The sequence below is a fragment of the Hipposideros armiger genome, unplaced genomic scaffold (assembly GCF_001890085.2).
Source record: "Hipposideros armiger isolate ML-2016 unplaced genomic scaffold, ASM189008v1 scaffold_235, whole genome shotgun sequence".
NCBI lineage: Eukaryota > Metazoa > Chordata > Mammalia > Chiroptera > Hipposideridae > Hipposideros > Hipposideros armiger.
Window position 1 is genome coordinate 736,561 of NW_017731585.1, and position 26,350 is coordinate 762,910.

Genomic DNA, 26,350 nt, shown 5'->3' on the forward strand with positions numbered 1-26,350 from the left:
TCATACAAAAGAATGAAGTTGGGCTTTTACTTACAGCAAAAACAAAAATTAACTCAAAATGTATCAGACCTAAATGTATGACCTCAAATTCTAAAACTCTCAGAAGAAAACATAGGAGAAAAAGCTACATGACACTGGATTTGGCAATACTTTCTTGGATATGACACCAAAAGCACAGGCAACAAAAGTAAAAGTAAATTAGGCTATATCAAAATTTAAAACTTCTGTGCATCAAAAGGCACTACCATCAGAGTGAAAAGGCAACCTACAGAATAGGAGAAAATATTTGCAAATCATATATCTCATAAGAGGTTAATATCCAGAATATATAAAGAACTCTTAAACCTCAATAATAAAAACATATAACCTGATTCAAAAATGGGCAAAAGACTTGAACAGACATCTCTCCAAAGAAAATATACAAATGGCAAACCAGCACAAATATGCTCAACATTACTAATCATTAGAAAAATGCAAATCAAAAGTACAATGAGCTATCACCTCAGACCCATCAGGATGGCTATTATTTAAAACAACAGCAACAAGTGTTGGTGAGGATGCAGAGAAATTAAAAACCCTTGTGCACCACTGGTGGGATTGCAAGATGGTGCAACTGCTATGGAAAACAGTATGGCAGTTCCTCAAAAAATTAAACATAGAATTACCATATGACCCTGAAATTCTGGGTATATATCCAAAAGAAGTGAAAACAGGGGCTCAAAGAGGATTATACATTGATATTCACAGCAGCGTTATTCACAATGGCCAAAAGGTGGAATCAACACACGTCTCCATCAACACATGCATGGATAAGTAAAATGTTGTATATATGCCTCTATATATACACACACATATACAATGGAATACTCAACCTTAAAAAGTATAGAAATTATGACATGCTACAAGATGGATGATCCATGACAGAACTGCTGAGTAAAATAAGTCAGTCACCAAAAACCAAGCACCATATGATTACACTTATATGATGTATCTAGATAGTAAAATTCCTAGAAACAGAGAGTAGAATTGCCAGGGGCTGCAGAGAGTTGGGAAATAGGGAGTCATTTAATGAGAATAGAGTTTTAGTTTGCAAGATGAACAAGTTCTAGAGATTGGTGTGCAACAGTGTCAACGTACTTAATATGACTAAACTGTATATACACTTAAAAATGACTAAGATGGTAAGTTTTATGTTATGTGTATTTTATCACAATTAAAAATAAAAATTGTTTAAATGTTAATTGTAGGATTTAGGTGGTAGCTAAATGGTAGTTCACTCTAAAATCCTTTCATCTTTGCTGTATGTTGGATAAGAAAGGAAAAAGACCAATTTTTCTGATGAACAAATATCCTAAGTAAAATATTAGCAAATTAAATCTAAAGACATAAAAAGGAAAATTCATCACAACCAATAGTGGTTCACTCTAAGAATGTAAGAATGATTTCATATTAAAAAAAATAAATTCACCACATTATTAGAATACTTTTATTCAATGCAAAATACTTTTTAATTTCCCTTTGGGTTTCTTTGACCTGTCTGTTACTTAGAAGTCTATTATTTCCAAAGTATTAGATTTTCTAGATATCTTTCTGTTATTGACTACTAATTTTATTTCACTGTAATAAGAGAGCATTTTTTGTATGATTTGAATCTTTAAAATTTATTGGGACTTGTTTGATAGTATACAGTATGGTTTATCTTAGTAAATTGTTCTGAGTGCACTTTTTAAAAATGTGTATTCTGCTGTCGTTGGGTGGAACATTCTATAAATATCAACTGAGCCAAGGAGGTTAATAGTATTGTCCAAGTCTTTTTACATCCTTTCTGGTTTTCTGCTTACCTTTTTCTTTCCATTTTTGAGAATGGGAGTATGGACATCTTCTAATATAATTATGAAATTGTCTATTTTTCTTTGTGGCTTTTGCTTCATGTATTTTGAAGTCCCATTATTAGGTGCATAAACATTTAGAATTGTGTGGAAAGGTGTTTTTTTTTTTAATAGAGCTAGGTCAACTGTTGTCCATCTGGAAAAAATGATTTTCACCCTACTTCACATTATATTAAAAAAAGGTTTTCTTTCAGATGGATCGTAAATTGAAGTGAGAAAGGAACAATCATAAGAGCTTTTGGAGAAACACACAGGGGCATGTCTTCAAGACCCTGTGATAGGTAAAGACTTCATTAAAAGGTTATAATAATTGATAATCACAAGAGGAAAACTGATGTTACAATACATTAAAATAAAGAATATTTATTAAAAGAATAAGAAAGTAAAAGAGCAAGCTGTGGAGTGTTAGGATATCTGTAAATCATATGTCTGACAAAGAACTTGTATCCATAATATAAAAATGCCTAATGAGCAAAACACCTGAACAGGCACTTGACAAGAAATTTTTTTAAAACTGATGTATTTTAACAGATGATGGTGGTTTACACAATATAAAGACTATTGGTACAAAAGTCAGCATCATAAGCATATGAAAAACTTAATATTATTCCTCATTAGAGAAAGGTAAATGAAAACCACGACACACCCACCAGAATAGTTAAAATGAAAAAGACTGACAATATCAAGTGTTGGTGAGGATGTGGCACAAACTGGAACTCTAATTCTGCTGACATGAGCGCAAATTGGTTCAGACACATTGCAAAACTGTTTGGCGTAACAACTAAAGATACATATATACCAACTCGATCTCTACAAGACCATTGCTAGGTATATGCCCCCAAAAAAGAGTACATATGTCCACCAAATAAATGTATAAGAATAGAAACAACCCAAATGTCTGTCTAAAGGAGAAGAGAGACACAAATTGAAGTATAGTTGTACAATGGAATAGTACACAGCAGTAAAAAAACACAACAACAACAAACTGATACATGCAACAACACAATGAATCACGAAAGTATGGCATTGGGCAAAAGAAACCAGACGGAAAAAAAAGAGAGAACATTCTATATTTCATTTATACAAATTTCAGTAAGAGGCAAAACTAATTTATGGTGGCAAATATAAAAACAGTAGTTATTTCTGGGATTGGGAAAAGTAGGTATTGATTTTAAAAGGTTATAAGGAAAACTGGAGAGAAAGACAAGTCCATTTTAATTTGGGTTCTACCTGCATGAATGTACATAAATGTAAAAATTCACCAAGCTGTAGATTAAAAACTTGTGACTTTTATTAAATGTATGCATTATATTTTAATAAAGAAAAGGGGATGAGCTATTAATAGAGTGAAAAGCAAACAGAATGGTGATACACACACACACACGACAAAGGACTTATATCCAGAATATATATAGATCTAAAAAAAAATCAATAAGCAAAAAACATACTACCTAATAGAAAAATGGGTAAGATTTGAAAGGCACTTTTAAAAACGGGATCTCCAAATATCCAATAAACACACGAAGGTTGTTCGACTTCATTGGTCAGAGAAATGCAAATTAAAACCACCACATGATGGCTTTACACATCAGCCAGAATGACAAAAATAAAAAGAAAGGACTGTACCAAATACTGGAAAGAACACATGAAAACTGCAACTCTCATTTAGAAACTGACAATATGTAGTAAAGCTGATCACAGGCATACTTCTTACCAATGCTCAGGCAGAGAAGATGTCCATAGGAAGTACATATGAACAGAGCATTTAAAAAGTAACTGCAAGATAAAGATTAGGCTACCTTCTATTATTCTTAGCTGTAGAACTATGAAATTTTTAAAAATCATTAATTATTTTAAGTGGAGTATAATCACATTAGATGTGTTGCTGGCCTAAAAACCAATCTGTCACTTTTAATGCCTCAATAAATAACTGAGGACAGAAACCCAAGATGCATGATGTTTTATAAATACTTTTTCACAATTATCAGCAGACCCCAGACCACAAGCCCTGTGCAGAAAAACTGGACGGCAGCCTGGACAAGGGCCAGCAGCTTCACCTTTTTGCTGAGATTCATGTTCTCCATCTTAACCTTCAGCAGCTTCATCTTATTCATAGTTATTGAATTTTCAATTATCTGTTGCCCAGAAGGAGAAGGCTCAGCTTCTTCATCCTCATCAGTATATAAATTATACATAGAGCCACCACTGCAAAGAAAATGATAATTAATATTGAAACAGGCCTGGATACCTGCCCAATGACTAAAAATATTCTATGTGCAATAAACTATAGACGCTGCTAATGACAAAACAATAAATCCATCTGTAAATGTAAATTCAAGGCAAATGTATTTCAAAGCTATTTTTAAAAGGAAAAAAATAAAGGGTGATAAACATAATCTAGTATTACTGAAAATTCTAATGCAGCTGAGCTTTTCTGAAGTCAGTATACCATAAGTGGAGATCTTTGGGCACCTGCTGTATCATTCTCACAGAAGCAAAATCCATTTACACAAGAATGATATGATTTCATTTTATCAGTCAAGGCTAATAATTTTGCAACCTAGACAACAGGCTGATCAAATTTCCATTAACCTGAATGAAAAAGAAGTTGATACAGAAATCCAGATTTTTATGCATCCTGAGAGTATTCTCACTAAAAAAAGGAACTCATACACAGGTGTCATTTTCTGTTCTTAAAGAACAACAACAACAAAAATATGGATAACTTAAGATTTTTCTCAGCGTGTTTAGAAATGTAGCATAGATTTTAAATGAAAAATAGACACCCGAGGCAAGTCATGACACATCTTATTATACACATAAGACATTTCAATTACTGATTAATCATCATGGCATTTATTCATTATTAACATATTTATTTGGAGTCCCTTTTATTTGTATAACATAATGGCACTTATCGCACTATCTTCATATTTATACTTACATGTCTATCTTTCCCTCTCACTCCACCAAATATAAGTAAGTTGAAAGAAGTTACTAGGCTTTGTCATCTTCCTAGTCTTAGCACCTGGCACAGTGCTTGGCACATATTCAATAGATGCTGGTTGAACTGAATACAACCTTACCGAAATTTCATTCAGCTTTTGTAATAATGGGAAAATTAAAATGGTAAGGGTTTTAAAAAAACACAAGCTCAATATACCTTAAGAATGACTATAATTTTATTTTATTTTATTTATTTTTTCATGCAGGAGTCTAACTGACAACCTTGCTGTTAAAAGGGCATGCTCTATCCACTGAGCCATCTGGGCGGCAGCTCAGCTCAAGGTGCCAAGTTCAGTCACAGCCGTGGGTGGGTATAGCCCACCATGAAACAGGCAATCTTGTCATTAGGAGCACGTGCTCTCACCAGCTGAGCCATCCTGCCACCTGTTGGCAGCTCAGCAGCAGCTCAGCTTGGGTGAAGCTCACTGGCCCATGTGGGAATCAAACCAGCAAATGCTCAGAGCTCGTGCCCTTAAGCAAACTCTTAACCAACTGAGCCACTCGGCCGGCCCCTGACTGTTTTTTAAATAGAGCAGAAAAGAATGTGTGTTAGTAACTGTGCCTGATTTACTTATAGAAAAACTAATGTATCTACGAACTGTGATCCAAATGTACAGTGAATGTTTAAATTTTTAAAAATTACAGTAAAAGACACATTGCCATTAATTAGTCCCTCTCAAAATACTCCCTCTCACTTCGAACACATTTATCCAATCGTTTTTGCCACTTTCTGAAGCATTTCTGGAAGTCCTCTTTCGTGAGTGTCTTTAGTTGCACTGTTGTGGCTGCCTCCATGTCCTGAATCAATTCAAAACGTTTACCTTTCACAGTCATTTTGACTTTGGGGAAGAGCCAGAAGGCACACGGTGCCAGATCCAGTGAATAAGGTGGATGAGGACACACCATCATGTTTTTATTGGACAGAAATTGCCATATACCAGAAGCAATGTGTGACATGGAGCCTTTCCGTTGTGATCACAAAATACGGTGAATGCTGCTGCCGCGTGCCATCCAATGGAAAAGCAGGGACCTTCCATACGGGAAGTAGTGTGTATAACTTCAGTAGCAGTGTGTGACAAGTTTCAACTTATTTGGTGCAGTCACTCGGATGTGAGCTACGGTTGACAGAATGTGGGTTTTAAAGTGTGCCCTAAATCATCCTCCATAATGACAACGCTCCATGTCACACATTGCTGCTGGTACAGCAATTTCTGTCAAATAAAAACATGATGGTGTGTCCTCATCCACCTTGTTCACCGGATCTGGCACTGTGCGGCTTCTGGCTCTTCCTCAAAGTCAAAATGATTCAGGACATTGAGGCAGCCACGACAGCACAACTAAAGACACTCACGAAAGAGGACTTCCAGAACTGCTTCAGAAAATGGCAAGAACAATGGGATAAGTGCGTTCAAAGTGAGGGGCAGTATTTTGAGGCTTAATGGCAATGTGTCTTTTACTGTAAAGAATTTTTTTTTATTTAAACATTCACCATATTGTTTGATCACAACTTTTATGCTGAAGAATAGGAGGTTAATAAGATTTCCTGTTTCATATGGTGGTAAGAAATGGAAATAATTTAGGATAGCCTTAATTAGGCACATTCCATAACATGTCTGAAGCACACACTATCACCACAAAAACGAAAAGTAGAGAGTAGAAAACCCCATTTCTAAATTTTATATGGTAAAACTGATGACATTTTAAAATTGTGAGTTAATTCCATGCACAGCAGGTGTAGTTATCAGAAGAAAGAATGGGAGGACTTGATCTCTACAACCAGTTGAGCTCCTAGTTCTCGCCTTGGAACCATCACTTCATATCTACCTAGTGTAGATGCCCACTACACTAGGACAGGGCACAACACTAAATTAACACTGCCAGCATTTACCAAATGCCTACTTTTCCAGGTACTTTCCACATATTATTTCTAATCCTCACAAAAACTATACAAGTTGACATTATATCCCATTTTATAATGAAGAAACTATAGTTGAGAGAGTTAAGTGATTTTGTTCAAGATGGGAGAGCTAAAAAGTGGCAGACCTAAGGTTCAAATGCTCTGTCTGTCTAGTTCCAAAATCTGTTCTTTATATTACTTTCTGTTGCTTCCCAGGCACCAAACAGACCTTACTGCACCATGCTTGTGTACCCAAAAAAGTGACAGAACTTAGGGTATGTGAAGGCTCTTGTCTTGAAGTTAACGATACCTGAAAAAGAGGGTTGAGGGAAGATTTTTGCCAGCTCACCCTTAGAACTGAAAGGAATGACTCAAGTATACTCTATTCTTGGTTACCTTGCAATATTTTAACTTTAAATAGTTCTCCATTATATCCTGTAGTGTTTTAACTTTAAGTACCCAAGTTGAATATTTAAAGAGGTTCCTGACTCAACCTTCCTAAAAACAAAAAAAAACAAAACAAAAAAAGTTGGTCCTTTACTGTTTGTGTTCACGTGTGCATATGTGTAGGTATGTAAAAAAGTAAATTCATGATAAATATTTCACTGGATGCATTTTGGAGATTTAAAGAAACTTTTTAAATTCACCTGTTTTTTAAAAAATAATCACATTATTGTGCTTTTTCTCTCACAAACCATAGATTCATAATATCAGAAGACAATCAAAATTTTTTTCGAATTGGACAAATGTAACTAGACAAGGATAACACAGTAATTAACAAGTCTAATACAAAAATATCCTTCTTTATATTTAAATATTCCAAATATTTTCTTGAATTTCTAAATATTTTCTTTTTCTAAAAAGAGAAAATCAAAATTTTTATATATGTACATGGAGAATTCACATAAACATGATAATTACCTAAATATTTTCTTGAATGCTTATATTTAACTTTATTATTATTTTTTAAAAGATTTTATTGGGCAATTGGGGGAGGGGAACAGCGTTGGGGAATTGGGGTAGGGGAACAGACAAGTTGCTGTCCTTTTCTTCAGTTTAGTTGTGGAGGATGTTGCTTCACTGGCCCATGTTGGTATTATCATTGCGCTCTTCCCGGATGAGGCAGATCGGTCACCGGCCTCTGGATGGCCGCTCATAGCGGCTCTTGGCAGCTCACACCGGCTGCTGGCCGCCCACGCTGGCTGCCGGCCGCAGCCCACTGCAGCAGGGGCTGCAGCCTACGCCGTCGCCAGCGACTCACGGCAGCCCAGCTCCAGGTCGAGCTGTTGTTCACCATCTTAGCTGTAGAGGGCAGTGTCACTGGCCCTCATGTGGGATCCGAACCGGGGCCCTGCTGCTCAGAGCTGGAGTCCCAAGCCAGCTCTTAACCAATGCGCCACTTGGCTGGCCCTACTTAACTTTTTCTAAATCTTTTAATCTAATAATATGATTAAAAAATAAGAAATGGAAAGATGTAATATTATTTATTTCAACATGAATATTGTTCATCACGAAGCCATGTCCTCATGTGACTTTTACAGACTCATTACCATTTAATAAATTCTTGCAAATGCCTCATTCTATTTCTTTCCATTTAAAAAAGCAGGAAGGTGGCATGATTAAAAAGATTTGAGACTAAAAATGACTGATACTAGATTTTGTATTGGAATGAGTTAAATAAGTACCCAATTATCTTTGTTTCTTCTTAGAGCAGGAGTCAGCAAACTACAGCTACCAGTCAATTCAGTCCACCATTTATTTGTGTGTGCCCCATGAGCTAAGAATGGTTTTTACATTTTTTAAATAGTTGAAAAAATAAAAATAACATTTCATAAGATGTGAAAATTATATGAAATTCAAACTTGTGTCCCTAACAGTTTTATTGGAACACACATGTTGCATATGGCTGACTGCATTGCCATGGCAGAGTGAGTAGCCAGCCGCAACAGAAATTGTATGTCGTTCTCACTGCTTTGTACTGTGGCTTGGCACACTACAAATCACAGTGACACAGTCATAATTCAACAGCATTCTGAGTGTCAGGTGTATCACTGTACAGTGACTTTTCAAAAAAAAAAATTAGCAGTATACACCCAACATGTCAAAATAAGAAGAGAAGAATGGACTTCGAATGTGACAGTTTTAAGGCACAGTAGAGAATAAATCATTTTGTTATTAAGTAAACGGCAAAGCATTGTGTTTATTACTCAATGACACTATAGCTATGCTAAAGAAAAACAACATATTTGGACATTACCAGACTAAGGACTCATCACAATAGTCTCAACTTGCAGGAAAGCAATGGTCAGAAAAATTAGAACATTTAAAATGGAATATCTCATCTTAGTATTTCTTCACAAAAATGAAAATGAGACTACAACCAAAATAAGCTTCCAAGTGATTTATTTACTAGCCAAGCAAGAAAATCTGTTTGTTAATAGTGAATTAATTAAAACATGTTTAATCACAGCAGTTAAAGAAATGTGTCTAGACAAAATAAACTTGCTTAAAGGCTACCCCTACAGCAAGAACAATTTCTTGAAGAGTTGACAACATTGGAAGTAACATCAATAGTCAATTAAAATGTACGCTTCAAGCCTATATAAATTTGCTAACAATTGTCATCCCAATAAACTTTTCATTGGAAAAAGTCAATTAAAAAATAAGGCAAATGATTTAGAGTTATTTTCCTTGGCTTTTGATGAGTCAGCATAAGTTATCAATACTATTTAGCTGTTTTTGTTTATTCAAGGCATCAATACCAAGTTTGAAGTGACTGAAAAACTAGTAACTGTATAAAACCACCATAGTGAAGAATATTTTCAAAGTTGCCAAAACACTAATTCAGTACAACTTATAGTGAAATCTGCTACTATTGATGGAGTAAAAATATGTGTAGAACAACAAAAAAGCCAAGTTCAGTTGAACAAATTTACAAAGCTAATGAAAATATAAGGTGTTTCAAACCTATGGTTACTGGGCCAGCCAAGTGGTGCGTTGGTTAGGAGCTGGCTTGGGATGCCAGAGGGCCCCAGTTCAGATCCCACATATGAGGGCCAGTGATACTGCCCTCTACAGCTAAGATGCTGAACAGTGGCTCAACCTGGAGCGGGGCTGCTGTGAGTTGCCAGTGATGGCAGGTGGGTTGCCATGGGCTACCATGTGTAGCCAGCAGCCAGCGTGAGCAGCCGGCAGCCACTGTGAGCGGCTGTCCAGAAGCCGGCGACTGATCTGCCTTGCCCGGGAAGAGCGCAACGATGGTGCCAACTTGGGCCAGTGAAGCGACATCCTCCACAGCTAGACTGAAGAACAAAAGGATAGCAACTTGTCTGTTCCCCTTCCCCCAATTCCCAATAAAAATCTTAAAAACAAACAAACAAAAAAAGCCCTATGGTTACTAACTGCATTATTCATCAGCAGATATTCTGTGGCAAATATTTCAATCTATCATGTATTACTGAACCAGTAGTGTCAAGGGTAAACTTCATTTGTCTTCTGAACTTAACCCTCAGTTCAATGACTTGACAATAGTAGTTTTGTGATTTTTTTTTTTTTAAGCTCAGGGCTGACACTGAACTTTCCTGAACAAAATAACCACCCTCAACTGCTAATATCAAGCATTGAATGTCTTTGGAAATCAGCTTTTTCTGTGGACTTGATAATGTTTCTTAATGAATTCCACCTAAATGACAAGGCAAAACCATACTTATGTGAGAAACTTATACTGTATAATGTTAGTCTGACAACTAGTACTACTGTGAACTTCATGTAATGAAATGTCAGGGTTTCAAAAGTTAAAAATTTAAGTGGGATCTCCATTCCCAAACAAGTTTATAGTAGACATGTTTTGTGAGCTCAAAGTATACTACCAGCAGCATTTTCATATCTCATTGCAAGTTAATGGAAATTTCCTTATTTCAAAATCTGTTTAAGGTGGAAATGAGGAGCTCCATCTATTTTCAATTGAAAGTAATTAATCTGCAGTGTAACGACATACTAAAGGTAAACAGCAAGGGAAGACTAGTAGAATTCCATAAATGCCTTCCAAGTGAAGAATATGCTCAATTAAAATCATATGCTATGGGCCGGCTGAGTGGCTCATTGATTAAGAGTTGGTTTGGGAGTGCAAATTCTGAGCAGCAGGGCTCGGATCCTACATGAGGGTCAGAGATGCTGCGCCCTCTACAGCTAAGATGGTGAATAACAGCTCGACCTAGAGCTGGGCTGCCGTTAGGCTGCAGTGGGGCTGCAGTGGGCTGCCGTGAGCTACGGTGAGCAGCCAGTATCTGGCGAGAGCTGCCGTGAGCTGCCGTGAGTGGCTGTCCAATGGCCGGAGACCAATCTGCCTCAGCCGGGAAGAGTGCAATGATCATAATACCAACATGGGCCAGTGAAGCGGCGTCCTCCACAACTAGACTAAAGAAGAAAAGGACAGCAACTTGTCTGTTCCCCCTTCTCCGATTCCCCAACGCTGTTCCCTCCCCAAATTTCCCAATAAAATCTTAAAAAAAAATCATATGTTCATGAATACATATCAGTATATAGTAGTACCCATCTGTGTGAAAACAAAATTTCAAAGAAAAAATACATAAAATCTCATTACAGATCAATATTACCAGATAAACTTTTGCAAATGATTTTGCAAATTTGACAGGCAACACTAGCTTTCTACCCCAATTGAGTAAAATATTACTCCCACAAAAACAATTCCATTCTTCTCATTAGTAGACCTGAATCTCTCTCTCTCTCTCTNACACACACACACACACACACACACACACACACACACACACGTACTCAATTATTATTCTTACAGTTTAAATTCTGTCAGTAAAACTCTTGTGGAAAATTTTTTTCTCTTGTTATATAAGTATACTTGAGTTTAATTCTTAGCCTAAAATGTCCTAAAATAGTTACTATCTGGCCCTTTACCGAAGAGTTTCCTGCCCCCTGTTGTAGAACAGGCAAGATAAATGTCCTTCAAGGTAGGACCAGAAAAAGTTTTCTACTCTGCTTTCTCATCTACTCTACCTCTTGTCCAATTCTGGTAGGTGAATAGAAAGGAAGAGGAAAATAAACAAGAAGAAATTACCTTGAGGAAAACAATACAATTTTAATCGAAATCCATGGCAACATTTGGGCTATATCTTAAATACAATAGAAGTTGGCCGAGAAAAAATTGAAGGAAAAGGAGGAAATGACATTTCAAGCAAATGGAAATAGATGTGCAAAAAGAAATTGCACTGAGATGTGCACTGAGAAATTGGTGATGACAGGTGGTAAAGGGACTTACATGCTAAGCTAGGGAGCGTAGATTCTCTTCTTCAGGAAAGGAACGCCGACAGAGGATGTTCTTAAGGAAGAACACCCGAACAACAGCGCGCTAGCACAGAGAGACTGGTAGGAAGAAACCACACCCACGGTCCAACCGAGACACGGGCCTAAGGCTGCGGCCTGCATCACTCCCTCTTCCTGACTTCCAGCTCACATGTTTACGCAGCATTTGTCGCGCTAACCAGACCCTGACACATTACAGTCAACACCCATTTGTCATAGTCTACGCTCTGTGGCCACAAAGAATGAGTAGTCTTCCTTCTGCATAACACTCTGTGGTGGACAGAATCCTACAGGAAGCCCCACGATTCCTGATCCTGTTGCTCACGCCCTTACATTCTCCTACCCTGGATTGTGGCCATGACTTAGGATTTACAGGTAGCCAACAGAAGAGAGCAAAAGTAAAAGGAACTTGAAGATGTAACTTAGGCCCCAAATCCATTACTATGAGTTAGTCAGAAGGAAGCTGTGGGCAGCCTCTAGCCCAATAGCCAGCAAAAACCAGGGACTCAGTCATAGAACTCCCAGGAAGGGAATTATATCAACAACGTGAATTAATGTGAAAGTTGATTCTCTCCTCCAATCAAGCCTCCAGCTAAGATGCACCTTTGTCAACCATGATTGCAGCCTGTGGGACCTTGAACAGAGCACCCACATAAACTGTGCCCAGACTCCTGCCCCACAGAAACTGTTCTCCAGGCTACAAGCTATCTTTTCAATGAAGAGTTTTGCCACTGGCTTTTTATACTGTGAGATTACATTTAGTTACCTGTAAGACCTTTCCTTCCTTTGTTTGCTTGGCAAACTCCTACTCTTCTTTTACGGTCACTTCTTCTCAGAGGTTGTCCCTAACTCCCTACCTTTCAGGCAAAATGAAGGCCCTTCTCATCTGGTTTTCCAAAGATGTTGATGCCTTTTTATAACAATTGCCACAGTGTATTACAGACACTATTTATAGCAGATTGCATGCTCCACGAGAAAGGAATAATCATCTGTGTAACCCAGTGCCTAGTGTAGAGACTGGCTACAAAAGCTCAGTAATGTTTCGTGACTTAAGAAAGAGGTTTAAAAAATCATCAAGACGGATTCACAGAAACTTACAGGTTGCCCTATCCAAATAATTCCCTAACTGTTCTGTTGCCTAGCTAAGTACCTTCAGCTTGTTTCCTTCTGATTTTATAAGTAATATAACAATTCTTCTGTTGCCTTACAGCTTCATCCTCAACCGCCCCCCAACACCAAACCCTGACCTAACGAGGTCACAAGGGAGTGTCTCGGAAAACTGAGACCCAGTGGAATGATATCCTAAAGCTTCCTCAAGGGAGTGTCTCGGAATGCTGAGACCCGGGGGAATGATGTCGGTTTTCTCCCTTACTTCATGTCCGCAGCAACAGCTGCACCATCCTGGGGGTTGTGTGTGTGTGTGTGTGTGTGTGTGTGTGTGTGTAGGGGGGTATGAAGGCACAGCATGTGTTGGAATACAATGGGGTTGGTTGATGGAAACTAGCCTTAAGGCACTTATCACGCGGACTTTAGAAAGAAAGTTTCTCTTCTCTGAAGTTTCTTAATAAAAGCTATGCATTGGCCAGATTCAGGGTTCAGTTCCAGAGAGAGAGAACTGCAGTGCCCTGGCCTCACCTTAACTTTATCCTTCTCTCTTGTGTTTCTTTAACCCTTCGCCACCCCCCTGACTCCCCACTGCCCATGCTGCGCGGGATGCGGCATTCCTCCCCCTTTTATAGAGTAGGAAAACAAGACTAGAGAAGTAAAATTTATACACCTTTAAGCAGCAGAGTTAAATTTTCAAAAAAGACAGCAACTTTAGGTTCAACCCTTTCTATTATGGCAAGGTTGTATAATAACACACTATTATAAAAACACTCTATAATCCAGTAGGCATCTTAAAGTGTCATAAAGTTACAGAAATAAATCTTTTGGTATGAAAAAAATCCTATTCCATAAAAAAATTTCAGTTTCAGAAATTACTAAGTATTAATCATATGAAGGACAATTTCAGAATTACATACCTGGGGCTGGGGGCCGTTGGGGGAGAATGCATGGAATTCCGTCAGTCTCGTGAATACAGCAACATTATTTTAACAACACAAGGTAAACATAAAGGCTTATGGAGTGTATAATATGATGCTCTTTTCTATGCGAGACATGCAAATTAAAACCTATTTACCTTAAAGATTCAGATAATGGTGTTAAAGTGCCATCTCCCCTATCTACTACACGAAAGAAATGCAATTGATCTCCTTCTTGGTATACCAAAAATGTAACTTGTTTGTTGCAGGAGGTCTTCTCCCAGACCTCATCTTGACTGGAATCCATGTACTCAGCCATCTCCCTAAGTGGATCTTCAATAGGAACTATAAATGGAGAAATTGATAAACAAGCTTTCAATTTATATCAAGTTTTATGCACCTGGGTACAGTGACAGGATATAATGAGCTGAATTTGAACAATGCTGTGTATACAATATATACATGATATTCTTCAAAGAAGTCTCTGGTCTTCTATAGTGAATACAGCATTCCCTATGTTGCATTAATATTAAAGAAATGAAAGGCATTATTATTTTGTTATGTACAAAGATAAATGAGGTTTTTCTGTGCCACTAGAGTCTGTACATTTGTTGATTCTATGACGTAATTACCAATGATTGTTCTCACTTGACACCTTCTGCTTCCTCTATTTTCCAATATTGGTTCCAACAATCAATAATTAAAAGAAATACAAATGCCACTTACTTTACATTTAAAAAATAAACACACAAATAATTGGGATATATATTAGAAATGAGAAGCAAGTGATTCCCTTTTTTTCTTTCTGGTTTTATATAGAGGCTGATTCTTCTAAGAGCTGTTTCTTGATATGCTGTTAGGTAATTAAAAGTACACAATAATTCAGAACACAAGGGGGCCACTTATGTACTAAAACTACAATGTGTGTAATAGGCAGAATGTTGTTACTTGAAAGTACCTTCCCAGGACCCCAATTGTCATACATATCCATGTGTCTGTCAGAGTACAAGGACTGGGGCAGAGCCAATACTGCCAGCAGGCTCTAGAAGCCCAGAGCTGTCCTCAGGTTTGAATGACACTGCAGCCATCATTACAATCCACTCTTGTCCACAGCAGCCACAGATCCTGTTCCTGCGGTAAGAATGATCCTAAAGAGATTGCTGCCTCACTTAGGTGTCTAAGTACCGGTTATGGGGCGGAAAAGTTCACTTCCAAAGACACTCTCATGTCCAGCTGAAGAAACAGATGCTCTTTCCTAGAAGAGGCAACAGTTTCTGAAATTCTATAACTCTCATTCAAGTTGCTAAATTATTAACAGAATCAATGCTATACTACCCTTTAAAAAAGTAACAGCAATAGAAATACTAAACTCTGAAAGTATGGTTAAAACATTAAAGATGTTCTCATATTCTAAATTCAATATCACCACTACTGAAACACAGAAAGTTTAGAAATACAGTCAGATTTAGATTATTTTATAAAAACATCTGGATATGTTGATAGACTCTTTCATAGACATTAAATGTATAAATATTAAAAGATGTTTTTGAAAGTTCGTAGGCCAGCCGAGTGGCTCAGTTGGTTAAGAGTTAGCCTAAGAACACGAGCTCTGAGCAACAGGGCCGCTGGTTTAATTCCCACATGGGCCAGTGACGCTGCGCCCGAGGTGAGCTGCTGCTGAGGATGGCTCAGCTGGTGAGAGCATGTGCTCCTAACAACAAGACTGTCTGTTCGATGGCGGGCTATGCCCGCCAGCAACTAAGACTGAACTTGGCACCTTGAGCTGAGCTGTCACCCCAATGGCTCAGTAGATAGAGCACATGCTCTTAACAACAAGGCTGCTGGGTTCGACTCCCGCATGGGATGGTGGCTATGCCCACCTGCAACTAAGACTGAACTCGGCACCTTGAACTGAGCTGCCACCTGGATGGCTCAGTGGATGGAGTGTGCACTCTTAACAACAAGGCTACTGGTTTGACTCCTGCATGGCATGGTGGCTACACCCACCCGCAACTAAGATTGTAACACAGCACCTTGAGCTTAGAGCCCACAAGCTGCCGATGGGCAGCCAGATGGCGACAGACGCCCTCCACAACTAAGATTGAAAGAACAACAACTTGGCTTGTCCCCTTCCCCAATACTGTTCCCCTCCCCCAATTCCCCAATTAAAAAAATATATAAATAAATGAAAGTTAAAGAAAATTTAAAAAAAAAGAAAAAGAAGGAAGTTCTTGCCATTTTTAAGTTAATACTATACTTTCTACATTACACTGATAAGAAATAAAAAATTATGTGACTGCCATTACAGAAGCCACATGAAAGCCTTGCTTAACCCAGCAAAGTGTGCCTTACTTAGGGAAGCGTTGGGATTGATATGTGTACGCACATATGTGTATGTATGTGCACACACACTTTTTCATAACAAAAATCATTTAGATTTCATCAGGTATAAAACACTGTGTGTGTGTGTGTGTGTGTGTGTGTGTGTGTGTGTGTATATATATATATAAGTTAGGGTAAAATTTAGTTTTAGAAAGTATTTTCTATGTTTTGATAATGGTTAATTCATAAACAATTTTAAAAGCTAAAAATAAAGGTACTTTGTAAACCATAATTTTCAAGTAAGACTAAATAGCTTAAAAAATATGGTTTCTCAAATACAATACAGAGTTTTGTATCTGGGTACAGTTTTTATTTTTCAATGATGTAAGGTAGACGACAGCAAGCTTTTAATTTTAAAAAATTTTGATTCAATAAAGGCAAAATTTTTAAAAACTTAATTTAAAATATCAAAAAAACAAACCAGTTCTAGGTGCTGATTTTTCAATTTACAAACAAGGCACAGAAAGCTATATGGAAAAAAAGTATTACAAAGTTTCAACTACCAAAGGACAGTGATGCCTTTCATTTTCATTAAAAGAAAAAACAGTTGTAAAAAATATATATTTTTTTATCTCAGACTTTGTAGCACTTACACTCTTCCTCATAAACATAAAATAATTTTAGCCCTAGTAAAAAAAGTAGGTGTTCTGATTAAACCCCATGGTTTAAAGGCAATACTATACACAAACAACCAGCTTTCAAAAATAGATCACAATGGAGTTCACATGTCATTAGACACTATATAATTCTACCTTACCATAATGGCTCAGTATATGCTTTAGGGTTTTTACACTACCCTCAGAATCAGTACTATAAGCATCACCTTATGTTCCATAGGATAATTTCATAAGTCAAGTTAATAGCAAGTCCCCAAGACTAGAAATGCTAATTAATCAGCTCTAACATTATTATTCTCGTTTTTTCCAACCTATCCAAAACAGTTCAACAGCCAAAGTAACATATCTCACAAAATACTCTTGAAGTGTCTAGGAAAAAGATAGTAATAACCTTATTTTCTAACCAAAATTATGAAGCAGAGATAAAAATTTGACTTGTGGAATAAATAAGCCAGCAGTGAAATCAATGCTTAACCTTCAGTTTTGTGGTTAGACAACGATCAAACAAAAATGAAGGCCTTCTCTAAAACCAGGCACACAGAGGACTGACTGCTCTGAGCAGTCTCAGGATGCCTCTGTTTGGTGGGGATTCACGGGACATCCCTGAATCAGGGGACAATGGGAACACTCCTTGTTCTTCCCATGCTTAGAACTTTCTTGTTAACCAAGTGTCTCCTCACACCATCTTCTCCAAGGGCCCTTCCTCAATCACCCTCCTAGTACCTTGCTTCCACAGACTCTCTGGCACAGCCCTATTTCTTCTGCAGACTCTGTTGGCGCCGCCCTATTTCCCCCACCCCCACAGACTCTGTGGCGCCAACCTACTTACCCCTGCAGACTGTCACACCGCCCTATTTCCTCCAGCACTTGAAACAGCATCAACTTCTACAGAGTGGGCATTGGGATGAAGTGGGGATACTTTCTCCCAGGGAACAGTGCACTGAACACCTAGTAGGGGCTCCAAATGTATTTACTAAATGAATGAATAGACTCCTAGACAGCCCACATTCTGAAAAAAGGTTCAACAGGGCCATGATAATATCCATGAAACCCAAATGCATAATAAACCAGGCTAACAGGCATCTTTGGAACTTTCTATAATGATCATTACCCCAGGAGTTGAAGACTCAGGGAATTAAAAAAAAGCAACAAGAATGAAATGAACCTAAACACAATAATAACATATTTTTACTATACCATCCCATTTCCCTCCACTATACTGGTGAAGTTTATTTTTAAATCTCCCTGGATTGAATCAGGAATCACGAGATTTTCTGGAATACGAGTTCTTGCCTCTGCATTTAGGCTTTAAAAAACAATTACTAGAGAAACAAATGTGGCTCTTCTAAGACCTAAGCACAGAAAGGATTTAAATACAAAACAAAAACACCAACTGACTTGAAGACTATTGTTGTCAAATTGATTTAAAATACTTTAACATATGCCTACCTCTTCTAGTATTTATAGGTCCTCCACGCATAGCCAATACCAGCTTCAAGGTACAACCTTCTGAAATGCTGTGGATAATTAACACAAAAATTAACTGCAATCATCAGAATGCATTCAGTGTTAAATATACATACAATTATGTGCTGCTTTATTAAGCATTGTGCCTATCCTCTAAAATATGAAAATACATATAGCAATGTGCATAAACATAAAATGTCAACTTATTTACATGTATAAATAATGAAAAAGTGAGGAAGTTCTCCTAAGCATTTAATATGACATGAAATCTCAGAATTACTGGTAGGATTCTGTGATTGTGTGGTTTAGCCTCTTCGTTTCACATGTAAGGAAACAGAGGCCCGAAGAAGAAAAGCTTGTCCAAGACCCAGTGTTAGAAAATAGCAGATATATTTAATAAAATAGAAGACAAAAAACAGCAAATCTACAAGGTCTCCCAGTGAACACTACCAGCTATTCCACATCGCCTCTGACCCTTTTGCTCTTTTCTTAAGGATAGAATGAAGAATTATGTGAGAGAAGGGAGGAAAAAGGACAAATGGTCAGACAGTGTATTTGCAACAACTGGTCATTTAGCAACAGAAGGGAGAGCTTAATGAAAAATGAAAGCTGGTGGGGCTGGCCGAGTGGCTCAGTTGGTTAAAAGTTGGCTTGGGAGGCAAGGTCTGAGCAGCAGGGCCGCTGGTTCGGTTCCCACGTGGGCCAGTGATATTGCGCCCTCTACAGCTAAGACTGTGAACAACAGCTGGAGCTGGGCTGCCGTGAGTCACCAGCAATGACATAGGCTGCAGTGGGGCTCAGGGGGCTGCCATAAGCTACCGTGAGTGGCCAGCAAACGGAGTGAGCGGCCAGCGGCCGGCAGCCGCTGTGAGCCACCAGGAGTGGCCATCCAATGGCCAGCAACCAATCTACTTCACCCGGGAAGAGCACAGTGATCACAATACCAACATGGGCCAGTGAAGCAGCGTCCTCCACAACTAGACTGAAGAACAAAAGGACAGCAACTTGTCTGTTCCCCTTCCTCAATTCCCCAATAAAATCTTAAAAAAAAAAATGAAAGCTGGTGAAGAGCAATACTCTCTTACTCAATAGTTGTGAAAACGGAAAGAAAATGACATAGCCAGCTGGGAATGGTTCAATATTCAAAGAATGGAGCAAGGAAGGCAAGATCAGAAGTGGAAGCTCTAAAAAGGCAGGGGATAAATAGATTGGCGTAAATAGCTAAAACGTAAAACAAAGAGCCATAGGACAAGGACCGGGTAGTGTGGGGCACTGAGCCAACATATCTTAAAGTTCAGGGTTTACACTGAAATCTAGGGATCTGAACTATTCAGAAGAAAAGAGACACGATTCAGAAGCAAAACACTGGTATATGAAGTTGCAATACTGAGTGAGTGTCTATGGGACAGTTCATAAACTCACTTGTAATCATTCAAACAGTAATCATCTTCAAGTTCCACGTTATTCCAAATTAAGTGCTGCTGACAGATGGGAATACCTTAGGAAAAGGTTATAAAAAATGGTTAAAAATTCAATAGAGTCTTTTAAAGAGGATGGTATAATGCTATTTCATATAATAATAATAATAATAATAATAATAATAACAATACTAATAATAATTTAAACAGATTTCTAAATTGAATCCTAAGTGCTTAGCTAAAATCTAGGCAAAAGTAGCAGCTAAAAGTAGATGTACCCAATCCGCTCACTTTAGAAAAAGAACAGTATATTTCAAAAACTCTGGCCTTGAAACAAAGTACTATGACATTAGGGAGCACTTTAAAAGCAAAAAAAAAAAACAAAAAAAGATATCATGAATCAGCCCTGAAGAGTTTATTTAAGACTTAAGTCCTAGAAGACAGTTGTAAATGCTGCAAAGTACGGTACAGTCTATATTATTATATCCAGTGTTAAAAGTATGAGTGGGGATCGGAGAATGGGTAGGGGGTTAAAGTGTACATACTCCCAGCTATAATATAAACAAGTCATAGGTATGTACAACACGGGGATTATAATTAATAATACTATGTTGTATACTGAAAGTTTCTAAGAGAGATCTTAAAATTTTTTATCACAAGAAAAAAACATAACTGTGCTGATAAATGTTAACTAGACATCGTGGAGATCATTTTGCAATACGTACAAATAGCAAATCGTTATGCTGTACACCTGAAACTAATATGTCAATTATATCTAAATAAAAAATAGGAAACACTTAGTTTACAGTCATTAGGGTTTTGTATTCTAAATATTTGTTCCCAGAGTAACATGTCCACATGGAATAATGATTGTTTATAATGTGAGTTTATTCAGTGACTATGATGGCATCTTTCATATCTCTTGTGAATAGAAAGGTCAATAATCTTGAAAAGAGGCAGAAAATATAATTTCCAATAAAAACATTACTATATTAGAAAATTCTTTCCACCTCAGTGTTTGTATGTGATTATAGTTCATTATTGTATATTAACATGTATTTTTTGTAGAGCCTGAACACTAATTACAGAATAATTCAATCTTAAGGGAAAAAGTGAATAATTTTCAATGCTGAAAGATATAGTCTGCAAGACAGCTTGTATACATTTCTGTGATGTTAGAAGAACATTAGGCAGATCCCACACTCTAGCATAAACTTTTTTTTTTCTTGACAAACTGCACATTTGAATGCCCAAAGAATATCCAGACTACACTAGTCAGAGTGAGCACTGTCTACATTAGAACACCTAGTGGACACTGATATGGATAAAAATCTTTATCAAGCATCCCACATACTACCTTCTCTAATTGCTTTTGCTTATGATACTATAAGTCGCCTAGAACAGTAAAAGTGCTTATTATTATAAGCCAGTGTATTCACAAATACACTCCCTCTCATGTATCACTTAACACAGCTTTTTTATACTAGTGAAAAGTTAGATACATGAAAATACCTCTTAATAGAAGACTGGGTAAATACATTATGACAGAAATATATATTGAAGTGCAATCCAGTCATTACCCCAAAAAATTAAGTTTTAAAAGGATATATACCCAAAATATTGACTAGACTCACTAAGGTAAAAAAAGTTACAAATAAACAAAATCACAAACAAAAAAAAGTTACCATGGTTCAGAAATACAAAGGATCATACAACAATACTATGAAGGACTATATGCCACCAAATTCAATAACCTAGAAGAAATGGACAAGTTCTTACAAACATATAGCCTTCCTAGGCTTGATCACAAAGAACTTGAAAATCTAAATAGACTGATAACAGTAAGAAAATTGAAACATCATCCAAAACCTTCTCAAAAGCAAAAGTCCAGGACCAGATAGATTCACTAGTAAAGTCTACCAAACATTCAAAGAGGACCTACCACCCGTCTTCCTCAAACTCTTCCAAAATATTGAAGAAGAGGCAATACTTCCTAACTCATTTTATGAGGCCAATATTATCCTGATAACAAAACGTGGTAAGGACAACACACACAAAAAAGAAAACTACAGAACAGTATTTCTGATGACTATAGATGTAAAAATCCTAAACAAAATTCTAGCAAACTGAATACAACAATACATTTAAAAGATTATACATCATGATTAAGTAAGGTGCATTCCAGGCTCACAAGGATAATTCAACATATGCAAATCGATCAATGTGATACACCACATAAACAAAACAAAGGATAAAAATCATATGATCATATCAATAGACGCAGAAAAGCATTTGACAAGATACAACATCCATTTAAGATTGAAACACTTAATAAAAGGGGTATAAAAGGAAAATACTTCAACAAAATAAAGACCATATATGACAAACCCTAAGCTAATATCATAATTAACAGTGAAAAACGGAAGGCTTTTGCTCTACAATCAGGAACAAGACAAGGTTGCCCCCGTCATCACTGTTATTCAACACAGTATTGCAAATTCGAGCCAGAGCAATCAGGCAAGAGAAAGAAATAAAAGGCATCCAAATTGGGAATGAAGAAGTTAAATTGTCACTTGTTGCAAACGACATGAATCTTTATATAGAAAACCCTAAAGACTCCACCACAAAACTATTAGAAACAATAAATCAATACAGTAATGGTGATGGCTACAAAATCAATGTACAAAACTCCACTGTATTGCTATATACTAACAATGAAATTTCAGAAAAAGAAATGAAAAAAAACCCAATTTATTTTGCAATTGCAACAACAAAAAAATTAAACACCAGGAATAAATTTAACAAAGGATGTGAAGGACCTATACACTGAAAACTATAAGATATTTTTAAAATAAATTGAAGAAGACACAAAGAAATGGAAAGATATTCCATGTTCATGGATTAGAAGAATTAACATAGTTAAAATGGCTATATTACCCAAAGCAATATACAGATGTAATGCAATATCCATCAAAATTCCAATGGCATTTTTTTAAAGAAATAGAACAAAAAAATCATCAGATTTGTATGGAATCACAAAAGACCTCAAATAGCCAATGCAATCCTAAGAAAAATAAACCAGGCTGAAGGTATCATACTCCCTGACTTCAGCTTGGACTACAAAGGGATAATAATAAAAACAGCATGATATTGGCAGAACAACACAGACCAATGGCATAGAATTGAGAGTCCAGAAATAAACCCACATATATATATATAGGCAGACAATGTTCAACAAAGGAGCCAAAAACATACAATGGAGAAAAGAAAGCCTCTTCAATAAATGGTGCTGGGAAAATTGGAAAGCCACATGCAAAAGAATGAAACTAGATGGCTATCTGTCACCATTTACCAACATTAACTCAAAACGGATCAAAGACCTAAACATAAGACCTAAAACAATAAATTGCATAGAAGAAAACATAGGTACTAAACTGTGGACCTTGGGTTCAAAGAGGATTTTATGAATTTGACCTCGAAGGCAAGGGAAGTAACAGCAAAAATAAATGAATGGGCCAAACTATAAAACTTCTACAGAGTAAAAGAAATCATCAACAAAACAAAGAAGCAATCAACCAAACGGGAGAATATATTTGCAAACAACACCTCCAATAAGGGGCTAATAACTAAAATACATAAAGAACTCATACAACTCAACAACAAACAAATAAACAATTCAATTAAAAAATGGGCAGAGGACCTGAACAGACGCTTCTCCCAAGAAAACATACAAACGGCCAACAGATCTGTGAAAAAATGCTCAACTTCATTAGCTAATAGGGAAATGCAAATCAAAACCACAATGAGATATTACCTAATACCTGTTAAAATGGCTATTATCAACAAGGCCAGATATAACAAGTGTTGGAGAGGTTGTGGAGAAAAAGGAACCCTCATACACTATTGGTGCGAATGTAGATTGGTGCAGCCGCTATGGAAGACAGGGTGGAGGTTCTTCAAAAAATTAAGACTAGAATTACTACTATATGACCTGGTAATCCCTCTCCTGGGTATCTCCCCCCCAAAATTTGAAAACATTTATCTGTAAAGATATAGATATCCCTATGTTCACTGCAGCATTATTCACAGTGGCCAAGACATGAGAACAACCACAGAGTCCTTCAATAGATTATTGGATAAAAAAGATGTGGTATATATACACGATGGAATACTACTCTGCCATAAGAAAAAATGAAATACTACTATTTGAGACAACATGGATGGATCTTGAGATTTTGCTAAGCGAAATAAGTCAGACAGAAAAAGTCGAGAACCATATGATTTCACTGATATGTGGGATATAAAACTGAAAGCAACAAAGGAACCAGACAAATAAATAAAGAAACAAAAACTCATAGACACAGACAATAGTTTAGTGGTTACCAGAGGATAAGGCAAGAGATGAAGGTAGGTGGGGTCAAATATATGGTGATGAAAGGAGAATTGACTCTGGGTGGTAAACACACAATGTGATATATAGATGATGTATTACAGAATTGTATACTTGAAACCTATGTAATTTTACTAACCAATGTCACCCCAATAAATTCAATAAAAAAAGAAAGACAAAATACTAAGAATAGATTCTACAGTTCTAGACATTGGAAAGTCCAAGGTCAATGTTCCAGCAAAATAGGTGTCATTCCGATGCCTCTTCTCTTGGCTTGTAGGCAGCTGACATTCTCCTGTGTGCTCACCTGACCTCTTTGAGAGTGCATCCAGAGAGAAGGGGAGCTCTCTGATGTCTTTTCTCTTAAGGGCACTAATCCCATCAAGGGGGTCCAAACCTCATGACCTCATCTAATCTTAATAATGACTCAAGCATGTTTCTTTTGGTGTTTTTTTTTTCAGAATTTTCACACAGATGTGTGTGTGTTTGAAACAATGTTCTTTTCTACATTTAGAAAATAAACCAGAATCCATAGGACTTATGGATAATTAAAGACAATGGTGAACCATAGCTCCCATCTCCCAATATTTCCTCCCCAAACCATACAGAACAACAAGGGAAATGATACACAGAAACCATGCCCTCAGCATTCTAACTTGAAGTCAGAGAATGTTCAAACTTCAAAATAACTGGAAATAAAAAGGGGCAATCACCTATTCCCAGAGCAGGAAGTCTCATGCTATACCCCCTGCAGGGCTGACTGAGAAAAATGTTGGAAAGACAGAGAGGGAATCTAGTGAAGGTATATAAGCTCAATATAAAACCATCACAAGAGAGAAGAGGCCATTCCATGTCTGAAAAGTCTACAAAAAAGACTCAGGTGAATTAGAGCATTGACTACAAGTAAGGGACTTTAAAGCCAAGCAATTTGAAGGAGCATCTGTGGGAGGCAAAAAACAAAAGAGGAAGAGCATCCTTTAGTAATTTCTTTATCAGGGGAACACTTAATAGTCCTCCAAGACAAAAGAGAACCACAAAATTGGAGGACTCACAACTCCCATCACCTCAAAATAAACATAAAATATCTACTAAAACATCTGGACATCGCTATACTGACAGAGACAGCACCATTAAACAGAATCTGTAAAACACCCCTTAGCCACAAAAATCAACAAGAGAAGAAAAACTAACAAATCCATACAAATAGTAAAAACTAGAAAACAAAATTCCACTTTGATCAACCAAGGTAAAATTTTACCCAGAGAAATAACCACGTGAAGCAGAAGAAAACTGTAAGGCCACATAACAAACTTCTTCAAGCATTTGAAGATATGAAAAAAATGATACAAATCAGAAATTTAAAAATTATGAACAGAAAATGTCCAAAAAAGAAAAATCCCAACAAAACGAAACAGGACAAATGAAAAAGAGAGCTAACTAAACTCAAAAAAGAAATGAAGGAAAATGACAAAATTACCTCAAAAATGAAGAATAAATTACAAGATACCAAGAGATGATACAAGGGACAAGGCAGGATAGCAACCAAGAGAATAAAAATGACATAAAGAAAGAAGAAAGAAGGGACAGAGAGAAAGTAGTTGAAATGAAAGACAGGCCATGAAGGAATAATATTCATATTACCAAAGTCCTTAAAAAAGAAAAACAGTGAAACAGAACTAATAGTAATATTTAAATCTATACTCCTGGAAAACTTCCAGAAATAGAAAAAGACCTGAATTTACACATTGAAAAGATCTATTAGGTACCTGGAAAAATTCACTCAGAACTATTTGATTCCAATGATAAAGATAAAATCCTCAAGAGTTACACACACACACACACACACACACACACACACACACACACACAGTCAGTGGGAGATCAGCGTGGGAGAACCCTGACTAATACAGATCTTGTGAAACT

At 36.9% G+C, this 26,350-nt stretch overlaps 1 protein-coding gene across 4 annotated transcripts in view; it reads right to left on the bottom strand.

The window, feature by feature from the left end:
* The window catches only part of ZFAND4 (zinc finger AN1-type containing 4), a 121,416-nt gene that overhangs the window by 24,393 nt on the left and 70,673 nt on the right, over positions 1-26,350 (bottom strand). For all 4 annotated transcript variants that reach the window (XM_019655036.1, XM_019655037.1, XM_019655039.1 and 1 more), the window contains 4 exons: positions 20,042-20,117; positions 18,602-18,669; positions 14,312-14,498; positions 3,947-4,094 (listed from right to left, as the gene is read on the bottom strand). In XM_019655036.1, the coding sequence (XP_019510581.1) occupies positions 3,947-4,094; positions 14,312-14,498; positions 18,602-18,669; positions 20,042-20,117 (479 nt within the window). The remainder of the gene's footprint in view (positions 1-3,946; positions 4,095-14,311; positions 14,499-18,601; positions 18,670-20,041; positions 20,118-26,350) is intronic.